This window comes from Dermacentor andersoni, chromosome 8 (assembly GCF_023375885.2).
Source record: "Dermacentor andersoni chromosome 8, qqDerAnde1_hic_scaffold, whole genome shotgun sequence".
NCBI classification, from domain to species: domain Eukaryota; kingdom Metazoa; phylum Arthropoda; class Arachnida; order Ixodida; family Ixodidae; genus Dermacentor; species Dermacentor andersoni.
In genome coordinates, this window is record NC_092821.1 from 114831236 (window position 1) to 114844192 (window position 12957).

The window sequence follows — 12957 nt, forward strand, 5'->3', positions numbered from 1 at the left end:
TGTGCACAAATTACCGTTTACACTGTGTGCACAGTGTATACCTTACACTTTGTAAACCGAAATTTGTGCACAAGTGTTTGATACGTGCAATCTTTCGCGCGACCGCACGCGCGCGGTGCGGCTAGCGGCGATGGGCGGCTCGAGCGTAAATCGGTCTTTATCAGGAGATTGCGAGAGGCAGCGCGTGGGTGCGATTCACAGCAGCCGCCGCCGGCAGACCTCCCAGACGACACGCGCGCTACTGTGGCGCCATCTCGTTGCCATCGCCGCTTCATTAAGCTTTTCGGTTAGATTAGCAGCCCACAATGGTTGAGCCCTTCCTCCTCTTTTCTCTAGAACTCAGTCTCCTGCAAAAAAAAAAAAAAAAACACTAGAAGAAGCTCTGTTGTTGCATTCGTTCAAGTACTGTAGCAATAATGGATAGCTACATGTAATTGTCTTTTCTATCCGTTTGTGACATCAGGCGTTCCGGTGGCCTTATTGTGTAATTACGCTTAGCCATTTCTAACTATGGAAGAAGTTATTGTTTTACAAGAACGGCAAGCGTGACGTCCAAAACGTGGAATCCATGACTTGTTTCCCAGCTTCCGCAATATGGCTTCCCGCGCTTGGAGCACACAAAATCGTGGCCTCCGGGATCACAGTCCATCACTCGGGGATAGCCGTCGCTGGCGGTCCGATTTGAACACCCCCTAAGGGTCTCCCTGCACGCGCACTGCCATTCCGAACTGTTGCACTGGTGGCACGAAATTCTCTTGAAACTGATCCATTTTGCAAGCCCACAATGCCACTCGAAGCCGAAAGGGCTGAGAGTAACCAAACCCGTGTACTACCAGTCATTTCCGTGCTGGCGGAACCGCCGTGTTTGCATGGTATTATAAAGCGCTTGATTTCGCTCTAGTTATTCTTTTTCCCGAGAAATATCTTTGCTACGGAACAAGCAACCCCGTTCCGCATTACTGCTTGGCCGGCACCAGTCGTATATATAGCCCTCGCTGCAACGCGTGGAGTTGGTGAGATGGATTCACAGAACGTGGGCGTGCGGCTCACTTTCGCACTCTTTCTTGTCTTCCTCCGCGCGCGCGCTGGCAGAATGAACAGCGCCCCCTCAACGCGGCTGTCTGCGGGAAATGTGTTCACACGCCGAGCACCGCCCGCGCTCCCGAAGGGTGGCGCGACGCCGCATCGGGCCGCGACGAGAAATAGCTCCCTCCATCTCGCTGCCTCGAAAAGTAAACGCTCACCGATAAAAGAACAGGACTCGCGAAAAACCAGTAACGAAATGAATCGGGTACATGTTTTCAAACCCTGTTCTGGGAACTCTGTTGCGGCTCGGTGTGATATATACAATATATGTTTGACGCTGAGAAAGCGTGGGCAATGATCAGTGGCGTAGCTAGGTCGTCTGGCACCCGGGGCCCATAGGTCTTCTGTCACCCCCCTCCCCGGGTGTAGCCGGCGGAAAGAGGGGTGTCTTCAGTCGCATATGACACCCCCCCTCCCCCTCACTGGCCCCTCGCACCCGGGGCCCACGGCCCCCCGGCCCCCCCTGTTGCTACGCCACTGGCAATGATCAATCTGACAGCATCACGAAGAATGATGACCCGCCCTGGCTCGAGTGACGCCGAGGATGCCTTTTTAGTTATGGCACGGGGGTTGCGATAAACGCGTGGCCCGCTTATGGCGTGGGTGTTGCGAACGCGCGCTCGAGCTTTTCCTTTCTTTTTTTTTTCTTCTCCGCAGAGCATTACGGCTGTGACAGCACTTCCAGTAGCGTGTATACGTACTTGAAGAGCGCGTCGGGAGCACCCGGTTCCATGACGACGTAATGCGTTGTAACGGAGAATATATGGCGTCCGATTCGCACCTGCTGCTCGGGACGGTGTTAAACAAACATAAAAGACGACCGGCGAAAGATTGAATGCGGACCGCGAAGCGTTAGCGACGTCGGGGACTTGAACACGTTAGAGTGTTTTCTTTTTTTTTCTGTCTGTTTTCTTTTATTAGTGGAACGTGGTGGTCCTCTTATATACCGCCGCACTGTATTGCTACATTTCGTTCGAGTGTCCGGGACAGGGTTCGTAGAACGTGTTGTTGGGCCATACGTTCTTCGTTTAGGTTTAACAAGCGCTTATCTTGTACGAGACAAAAGAAAGCCGGACACAAGATGAGCGCTTGTCTGGCGTCCAACTTATTCTTTACCGTGTAGTAAATTAGTTTGTTAAACCTGCAAGACTTCAGTGGTGAAGACTCGGGGTTACTATTCGGAGTCAAATTCCACCATGCAGTTGCGATTCCGCCATTTTGAAGTTGTTGGCCAATGAGAGAAGGCGCATAGCGAGGACTTCTGGACGTTGTCCCCTGCGGCAAACCGTCGAAATTCACTGCACTACACCTGCGCGAGTCAATGGCCAGCATTCAACAAAAAAGAAAAATGATATTCATAACGATTAGCCCAATTTCAACGAATTTCAGTTCGCTAAGCCTAGAGGGTGCTTCCTTCAAATAACATACACTGGCTTGGTGTAACTTTCCTGCTGCGGCGCAGAAACCTGCCGTGTTGGCGTAGCGGCTGTGGTGCTGTGGTATGAAATCCCGGTCTCGGCGGCCGCATCTTGAAGAGGTCGCGATGCAACGCCATGCACTGTGCATGAGGTATAAGCGTTTAAAAACCCTACATGGTCAAAATTAATCAGCAGTCCTCCACTATGCCTTTCCTCAAAATCCAATCGTTCATGTGGTTCCTAATAACCCAGAATGCATTTTGTTTACGTTTTAACTTACGCTATAGGAACGTATTCGCCCGGACCGAAAACGATTTCACACTTTACTGCGTTGTATTGGAATGTTTCATTAGCTGTGCAGCCATTTCTCACATGTCTCGCATATTTTTTTCCCGAGAGCACGAGTAATTGACACAATATCCACATCAATTTCTTTAGAAATAATGTGCAGTATATGACATGCTTATTTATATCAATATAATGTTCTCTTGTATTGTGGATTTTTTTCTGTGTTCTCTCAAGCCCAGCAAATACGTCCAAGGGGTGTGCTTTCTCACCAAGGGGATTGCAACCAGTTCATGCTCCTTCAGAGGTCGGCCAGAAAATTATGTCGAGGTCGCTCGCGTTGACATTATAAATTGTGTTTTACATTAGGTGCCGGGAAAACACACAGTGGGAGGTTGGGGAACTCTCCCTCCCCATCCTTTACTAGAAAGAGGCAGCTTTCACCAATGGTTGTAATTATTTCATTATTTAGTAATATGTGAACTAAGTGATCTGTCTCTCTGTCTGTCTGTCCGTCCGTCCGTCCGTCCTTCTAACCATCTGTCTGCCTCTCGCTCGGTCACCATGTGAATCAGGTCCTACCGAGAGTGTGTCTTCATCTAACAAATATCCGTGTCCTGTCATAAGCGCAGTTCTTCCTTTCCACCGATGAAGAGCGTGATTCATGTTCGCAGTGGGAGGAGCTGTACGTGGAGGTGCTGTACACCATCGAGCACAAGCTGGGCTGCTCGGGCGGCGTCAGCCCCGGTGAGCTCCACGCGTACGCCCAGTCGGCGTTCGGCATGCCCTCCGACAGCCACCGCCGTCTGCTGGGGCTCGCCCGAGAGGAGAAGCCGCCCATCCCCGTGCTCAACGTGACCGTGGTCGAGGCGCAGGGGCTCGAGGCCAAGGACCCAAACGGATACAGCGACCCCTACTGCATGCTCGGAATACAGCCGTGCGGGTATGTGGTCTCTCGTTTCTTTTTTTTTACAACGAGTTCAGTTTATGCTATGGGTATTCCGTGCTATGAGTAGCAAAAGCGAACGGCTCTGGTACCATTGTGCACCATGGAAGAAGCAAGAACAATAAAGTGCGCCAGCTAACTTCATATGTTGAGGTAACAACAACAGAAACAAGCAGCAACAACTCCCACTGGCCGGCTTTTCGAGGCTGCGAGAAAGTTCTCTGCGATTTCTATTTACGCTGTCTTCTTTGGTTCGGTAATGCGGCAACGAAGACCACACAATTTGCTCTTTCGTGAAAGTTTCAAATTTAGTTTGAAGAAGGTCTTACCGGTGACGTTTGCCTGTGGAGGACGCGAACGCGTGCAATCACGTCCTGTAAAGCAATAGTTACGTTACACGGTCGCGAGCTGGGCCAATTGGCGCCCTATTGAAGGCCAAAAACAGCGATAAAACGAAGCGTACAGAAGCAAGAAGACGACAGTACGAAACTCCAGTCACATCACTTCGCCTTCTCGTTTGCGTGCGCTCTGCTTTGTCGCTGTTTTTTATCTTGCGTCGTTATGTTTAAGTCACAACCAGGCTCCTCCGTCGGAACCAGATCGCACCGACCCAATCGTGCTACGGCTGCCCTCACCGCAGCCTGCGGTCCTACAACTTTAGCGTCACCATCTTATCTTTATGTCCACTGTAGAACGAAGGCCTCTGTCACCGATCTCCAATTACCCCTGTCTTGCGCTAGCTGATTCCGACTAGCGCAACTTACTTCTAGCAACTTGCTTGTTATCAAATCATCACGAGCAAGTAAAGACGCTTTAGCGAACGAGCAACAACGACCCATCGTTTGCCTTTCTTTCTTTCAGAAACTCGGACCCCCAGAGGCGCCGGCGCCGCAGCAGCAGCGCCACTAGCGGCTGCGGCTCGGACGAGGAGCCGGCTCCCGGGGGCCGCTCGCCCGCCGGCAGCGCCACGGGCTCGCCGCGGCGCTCGCTGCGCAAGCTGGGCGCGTCGTTCAAGAAGCGCGAGCCCCGAAGCGGCTCCCTGGAGGGAGCCACTGTGCCGGCCAAGTTCATCCGCACCACGACCGTCAAGCCGGCGACGCTCAACCCGCGCTGGAACGAGCGGTTCCGGCTGTGAGTCACGTGTTCCGCCGTCTGTTAGCGTGCCGACTCAGTTTTGCGGAAAAGCCCGCGAAGTGGAGGATTGATTGGTTTGGTTGATTTGTTTGCTTCGTCGCAGTACAGTGTAACAGGAGGCGGAGGGAAAAGCCGTTCAAATGACGGCTTGAGGGATCCTCCGCTCCCTTTGTGAGGAAGGTTCACGAAAAGAACTGTCGTCCAGTCAACCGTAGATATTATTATTATTATTATTATCATCACCATCATCATCATCACTATCATGATCAGATATGACGACACATGTACACACACAGAGAGGGAAGCAGGGAATCTTTCAAAAAATGAAGCGCCAACGGTAACGGCACACAAAGAAGGAACAAAAGACAGGACAAGGCGCTTCCTGTCTTTTGTTCCTTCTTTGTGTGCCCTTACCGTTGGCGCTTCATTTTTTGAAAGCTATGCACCAACTAGCCCCACAACGTGTTTTACTGAAGCAGGGAACGAGCAGGCTGATAACTGCCCCCGAGAGGGCACAAAGACTGCATTTGCTCTTTGAGAGGGAGGGGATAGAAAGGGCAGTAAAAGGTAAGGAGAAGCGAAGTAAAGAAGAGACAGCGAGATAACAGGCCTCAAAGATATAAGTAAAGCAAGAATATAGACGCAGGAACAGAAAAAAACCAACACACGCATGTCGCATTACTCATCGGACGACGTAAAAAAGGCAAAGTTAGCAAAAAATGATTCCTCCCTGGCAAACTCTGTCATAATCGCAATGCGAATTCATTTCTTGTAGAAAAGTAAGCGGCGTGCGACGAGCTTGGTCGCGTCCAGGAACACAGCCACTCAGATAGTGGCAATGATCGAGGGGTGTACGCTGCAGGCCAAGTAGGGTATAGTCCCTTAGTAGGCACGTGCACTGTGAAAGGAAAACAACGCGTTCTAGTTAAAGGGGAGATCGCGCTAGCACGTAAAGAAGGACACGGAAAGGAACTTGAAAAAAGACACACCCAATGCTTGACATCAACTAGCTTTATTCTCAGGAGGACACAAATATATATGCAAAAAGACACGCTAGTGCGACGTCCCCTTATACGAATAACCACCAACTAGCCCAGCTTTCTGCGTTAAATCTAATATAAGGTGCTCCAGTGTCTCGCGGGAACCCAAGGAGCGTACGACAGACTCTTTACGTGGTTTTGCCGACATAAACATTCAGACACCAGGACACACGAAACCCTTGACCAGTAGAGACCTGGCACGATGAGGCAAGCTTCCATCACGAAGACGAGGAGGGAAGGATCCTTGTCGAACACACTGGTTTGCTTGCTACTTGCGTAGTTACCTTCGAATCAACAGACGAGGGTTGTCAGGACTACACTATTTCATGAGAGTCACATTCGTTGTGAGCACAAGAGGAAGCCAGTCGATCGGCTTCTTCGTGTCCGGCGATAACTACGTGAGAAGGTATCCACTGACCAACTAATGATACTCCACGAAGTGTAGCTCTGCTGGCAGACTCATTGATGCTACGCACAAGTGGGCGATCAGCGTCACTTCTGTGTAATCTCCTGAGGGCAGCGCGGCAGTCCGCAAGGTTGACAACCTTCAATGTCCTCAACATGTCTCACACGTACTTCAGAGCAGCATCGCAGTTGTTGATGAGGCTGGATGCGGTATGCAAAACACTCGTCGGATGTCAGTTGAAGGGTAAAAAAAAAAAGGTGCAGAGGCGCCTTGGCCATCGGCTGTGTACAGATGCATCCGTAAACAATTTAACATAATGTCCGAATCTTTCTAATAAGTGTGAGTGGGACAATTGGAATAGCGCCGGAACAGGTAGGGAAGACTTCTTGTGTATCTCTCAAAATAAACGTGGAATGGAGTTTTACGGAAACCTTCCAGAGGTGTCACAGAAGTAGCACCTTCAGAACTGCCAGCGATCGTTTTAAACAATGACGCCATTTTCTCCACGCGAGGGAATGGGCACTAAATAAGCCGATGAAGAAGTACTTGACCATCCGATGAACGGTGCAGACGCTCGATGTGACGTAGAGCTCTGTCGTCCGCTTGCGGCCTCAGGGGCAATTTATGTGCCTCAGTGAGAAATGGAACTGATTGTGCCTAGCGAGGTGAGCCAAGCTTGATTCGCTCCTCCTGTCTTCGAGTCTGTGTGTGTGTCACATCGCGCTACAATAAAGCATGGCCCGAAGGGCAACCCAGTGGTCACGTGCCAGTTAGGTCATCAAGCTATGCAGCACATTCAGTACTGGCAACGCATACATCCCGCCAGATAGTTCAGGTGATTGATACACCTGTAGTGCTGTCGTTTGGTCGCTGGCGCCACCCCTAGCAGTCAAGGCGTACTTGAGGAGGGACTGAGATTGGCGTCACGCTGATTTAATCGTAGGGTGCCACGAAAGGCGACCATCAATAATAACACCCAGGTAACGGTGTCGTCACACCCATCGAACTGGTGTCTCTTCACGGTGCAGCCGGCTCATTGTTCAACGTGAACGTTTTCTGGGAGGTATGAAATTGCAGCCGACTTGGCAGGTGAAATCTGCAACCCAACTTCATCCAAGTACCCTGCAGTCGCATCCAGAGCTCTCTGCAAGCTTGCACGAAGGCGTGGGCCATTGTGCGAAGGGTCAGTGATCAACAGAGCGATGTCATCAGCATAGACAGCTATGCCTATTGAGAAGTCACATTCCGGAGCCAAACGGCTTGGAAGCCCGACCAGAACGCAGTTAAAAAGAAGAGGCGACAAAACGCTCCCTTGCGGGACTCCACGCATCACATTTCGATATTCACTTATTGCTCCTCCAACTCGTACTTTCAATCTGCGCTCTGATAGAAATCTACGGACAAATAGAAGCAGATGGCCCGAAATTCCAGCGGTCGCAAGTGCGACAATAACCTCCTTATGTGGAACCAAGTCGAAAGCTTGCTGTACGTTGGAAAATAGCATACCTGCGGAGTGTTTGTTCTCTCTAGCACATTCAAGCGATCGTACAAGGTCTGCAATGCTGTACAGTACTGCACAAGAGCGACGAAATCCGCTCATGACATCGGGGAAAAAAATTCAGCTCCTGCAGCCTGACGTCTACACGGAACAGTGCCATTCGTTCCGTCAGCCTGATAGCATTTGATGATAGCGATATTCGGCGGTAGGACTTGAGGCGTACTCCAGAGCGCCCAGGCTTTAAAGGTGGTTCATCCATTTAACCAGTCGGTATCACCACGGATGATTTACAATCATCTGCAATCAGAGGATTCGCTATACTTCGTTATATTCGTCTATTATATGTTGATGAAGGCCTTATGAATCTTTAGTAAGGCTTGGTAGGTGTTACCGTCTTCACCTGAGGCAGTGCAGCGCCCGGAAACATCAAGCGCGTCGAGCAGCACCTCGAGAGTGAAGTGTACCTCTTCCATCTGGCAGGCAGGATCACAGCAAGCAGCTATAGTACTATGACTTCTCATAGATGTTTGTTATGTCACTTGACATAGAAGAGGCGAAAAGGTCTTCAAATGCTTCTGCAATAATTTTTGGTGGCTGGCTGGTCGCTAAGCACAATGCTGCCGCTTTATTCTTGCAGACTTCAGGAGTGCGGATAGCCTTTAGTATGCGTCGTATACCCACCCTTATAAGCCGAATTGCAGAATGCAGCGGACTGTGTAAAGCCTTCCCACCTTTCGCGACGAAGTTGCTTAGTCTGCTGGCGTATGGCTGCTTTAGGACGCTTACACAGCGTCCAGTCGGTGCTTCTTTTCGGTAGAGTTGCGCTCTACCGTTAGCGCGTCGTCGACAGGCGCGGAGCCTCGAAAGCTTAAGATCGAGGTTTCCTTTTTCCGGGCTGCGCCGCCGTCGGACCGTAGCTCGTTGTAGACAATCACTGAACAGCGTGAACAAACTGTCACGCGACGGCGCATCTTACATCAGCTGACGAAACTTGTCCCAGTTTGTGAAGCTTGAAGTCTGGCGGTTCCAAGTATGTTGTGGCATCAACCAAATGGCTGGGTGATCTGAGCCCCATGGGTCAGCTTCCCATGACTAGGCGAGGAACACATGTCTCGTTGATATCGTGAGGTCGGTGGCAGAATGCGTTTTTCCTCAGCTCACGGATGTGAGTTATCCGCCGTTGAATGTTTCAAGACCGTGTTTGACGATAGGCTCGTTAATCTCCACCCCACCACTCTCTCGTGGACATAAACACTCACGCAGGTGGTGAGCATGGAAGTCCCCGCACAGCACGAACGATGAACCACACCGAGAGACTAAGCACAGTAGCGTGGTGTCCGAAGGACGCGTAGGTCGATTGCATATGCTTGCCACGGTCGTGGTTGTACCCCTGAGGCTTACAGTAAGTGGTGTGCACTCGAATTTGGTGTCGCGGATGTCGCGTGTATCAATAACAGTGAAATCTAAGTCAGCGAGTGCGCATATTGATGCTTTTGAAGCATCGTGTGAATGCGCGGCCTGCACGCACTAAAAGCAACCACATGCTGGCTCTGCACATGAAGCGTTGCTTTGCTTACCTACAAAGCCTGGCAGCCTGAATTAGTATTCTTTTTTTTTTGCATTTGTTTACTAAAGTGCTCTAATATCTGTTGGGGCCTTCAGTGCGAAGAGCCGAATAAAGAGGTCAGCATTGCACGGTCGCATTTACCTGACATTGCATTGCAGCACAAAGGGAGGAGATGTTCGACAAGTGTTGAGATTATTTCCATTAGAACGTTTAACGAACGCCGTCAAGGACTGGAAAGAGGGCCTCCAAGAGCTGCTGTGTTGCTGATGATGCAGGTGCCTGAGGGCCTGCGATCAGAGAGCTGATGATGACGACAAGCTTCTGGAGAAGTTCTACGAGTGCGATGTCTTCGTTGGATGAGACAGTTTTAGGCACCCTCTTAGCATTGTTCTCAGCTGAGGCTGTGGTATTGGTAGAGACTGGTTCCGACGCTTTTGATGGCAACGCTGACCAAGACATGTGAGAGAAGGCAGAAGGCACGCATCCCTATTTGCTTTCGACACATGGGGTGTCTGTAGCAATATTTGAACGGGCAGCCGCATCCTTAGTTGCTGAATTTGCATCCGCTGGACGAACAGTGTTACTACGCGTTTTATTTTCTACTGCTGCAGTTTTTGGCTTTCTCTTTCAGAGCTTTGAATTCGTCCTTCAACGAGGGACGCTCTTTGTCTGTTGCCAACTGCTCACCATTGCAGTTAGGGCACCGAAATGCGTGGGTTTCACAGTAATTTGCGTTTTGAATTCCCGGCACATATGCCACACGCCACAAGGCTTGTGCAGAAACATTGTGCATGACCAATCTTTAGACACTTAGGGAGCTATAATGGGCCTTGGTGCAAGAGGTCCAACAGGGTATCGCACTAGTCCGCCCTGTGGATGACCAGGCAGCTTTTCGCAGGCAAACAGAATCTTCGCGCACTTTGACGAGCCCAGCCTTCGAACTCTCATCATTTTGCACGGTGGCGCGCAAACGACCGTGCCTTTCAACGCGTCATGTTTGAGTTCTATGTCAACGTCAGATGTGACACCAGCTGTTACAGCTGTTTTCCATGGGTTCACGCGAACCTCTTGTGCAAGACCAGGGACCATTTTGAAAAAAGAAAAGTCGTAAAGTTTCTGCTTGGAGATAGCATTCTTCAGGCTTACCATCACGTCGGTGAGCGTAAAGGCTACTGTCGCAGTCATGATGTCACTGTAGATGATTGTCGCTTCATTTGAGGACGACGTAGCAGAAGTTCGTCTTGAACGGCTTTGCAGTAACACAGAGACAGCTCTGGGTGCTGCCGATGCGCGAGGAAACAGAAAAGCAGAAAAAACTTCAGCACAAGAAGAAAACGCTAAGCGAGCACGAAACTTCGTCGTCGTCGTCTACCCGAGACCGTGGCTGAAAGCAAGAAAAGAAACCCCACTACGGGGTTCTCAGAAAGGGAGCTTCTCAGTTGAAGAAAAATTCGCGTATAGTGACCAACCCAGGCGGTGGTCCCTATAACAGGGACCAACGCCTGGGTTGTGCGTTGGTCGTTTTCATGCGCTTGCAGTTTTCTTTTCTTCTTTCCTTTTTTTCAATATTTCTGGCTCCTACTGCAAACCAGATTTCTGTTGTACCTTTAATTACCTTGCCTTTCGCGCTCCCTTTTCTCTATGTATATCTCTCAGACCACAAAGTGTCTCAGTAGAGAAAGAAATAACACACATCTGAAGACTACGTTACATTTAGCTCGGCGATTAGGTGGAGAGAGTGGAAGCGTGTGCTTCCTGGTAGTCTACATTTTATTGGTTAACGCGGTATTGAGGGAGAATATCGCTTGGAAAAGAAATGCGCCGTTGCGCATGAAAAAAAAAAGACAAACGACAAAGGAATATTCGGCGACATAATATTACACTTAGGCGCGAGTCTGAAAAAGAAAAATGTTCGAACACGTCATAAGTGGTCATGTTTTGTGCTTCGAAACACTTGTTATAACAAAAGCACTGCAAAATTTCAAACATGAAAATAATAAAAATTAATGAACTAGGGCCTAAAAATTAAGTTCGCTTCTTAAAGTTCGATGAGAAATGCTGAGTAAAAAACAAAAAGCGATATCAATCTCACTGAGTCGAGCAAGAATTTTTGGTAATTGCACAACACAGCCCATCGGTTCGACTTTTCTATAAAGTGCATGCGCAGGTTTTCGGCGGCTTTACCTTCTCCTTAGAAAAAAAACAACATAAAAACGGCTTTAAGCGGATGAAGACTACATGAAATTCTTCAATGAGTAACAGGTGTTATTTCGCCTTTTCTTCGCGTTTCCCAAAAAACTCAGCATTGAGGCGGCGAAGACACGATTACAAAAAAAAAAAATAAAAAAAATAAATTACGGTTCTTTTATATATTGGAACTCGCAGTTGGTACTCGCTTTTGAGTTATTCGTTCCACAAAGATTGTTGTAACATTTAAAATTTTTGTTTGCCGGTTACATCCTGTGTCTCGAGCAAACGATGTTCCTCGTTTATAGTTATAATTGTCATTTTCATTTTCCTTTAACGCGTTCTTTCCGTAGTAGGTACACGGCTTTCCGATGATATCAACGGGAGTGATATCGATTTTCCATTCTTTCTTTTCTTCTCCTTTCCTCTTTTCATCTTTTCTCGCTTTTCAACGGTTTTCCTGACGACGCATCCTCGCTTCAAACTGCGATCTGCAGAAGAGAAAGAAAAAAAAAGAAGAAAGACAAGCAACGCGAGAAAGGAAGCAAGCTTTTAAAAAAAATTTACAAGAGAAGGTCCTTTCATGTGAACGCCGTGTGCCGTCTAAGCGACTGAAAAGCACCTCCTTTGCTTCTTTTTCTTTTTTCGCTAAATATTTGACGCAATCCTCCTTTTCGCTATCAATTCCTTATCTTACATTCCCACCTCTCGCCTGTAGGTGCAACAAAACTCTCTAGATTCGCAGCGCAAAACCGTCGCGTTTCCATTCAACGCGAACCGTGTAATCTCGCCTGAAAGGAGCGTCGATATTTGTTTTTTCGTTGGTTTCTGACGTTCTCGTCGTTCCTTTATTTTTTATTTTTTTTTTTTTTTTGGCCGCTGTCGTTGTTTGCGCCGTTTACTCCCTTCGCGCTGATGCCGACGTTGTGTTTTGAGCTCGAAACAACGAAAGTGAGCGAGTGGAAAACAAGTCTCACTTTTCTTTTCTTTCTTTGGTCTATTGCGGGCCTCTCGTTGGGTTAGGGGGGGGAGGTAGTAGCTTTTATTGCCTGGCGATTTAATTTAGAGCGCGGCCGGCTTCGATCTGATGGGCCCCGTATTGACGTGTAGTCGCATTCACGCGCATGTCGCTCGAAATGTACCGAATTTCCGCGCAGGAATCGTCGCCGACTGCTTTCTACACCGCGCACGACGTTTTTTTTCCCCAGCAGCTGCGAACGAAGCGAGGATAAAAGCCACCACGGCATCAGTTGTAGTGATACACAGAGGAAAAGGAAAAGGAAGCGTTGTTTTGCGCATGAAAAGCTGGCCCTGAATCGGGCGAGAGAATAGTTTCTTTCTGAGTAGACGGTGAGAAAGAGTGAGAGAGATAGAGAGAGAGACAGATAGG

General features: G+C 49.1%; 1 protein-coding gene across 1 annotated transcript in view; it reads left to right on the plus strand.

The window, feature by feature from the left end:
- The window catches only part of LOC126529197 (BAI1-associated protein 3-like), a 515162-nt gene that overhangs the window by 355820 nt on the left and 146385 nt on the right, over nt 1-12957 (plus strand). Inside the window, exons 5-6 of the mRNA XM_072289849.1 lie at nt 3464-3732; nt 4597-4866. Of these exons, the coding sequence (XP_072145950.1) occupies nt 3464-3732; nt 4597-4866 (539 nt within the window). The remainder of the gene's footprint in view (nt 1-3463; nt 3733-4596; nt 4867-12957) is intronic.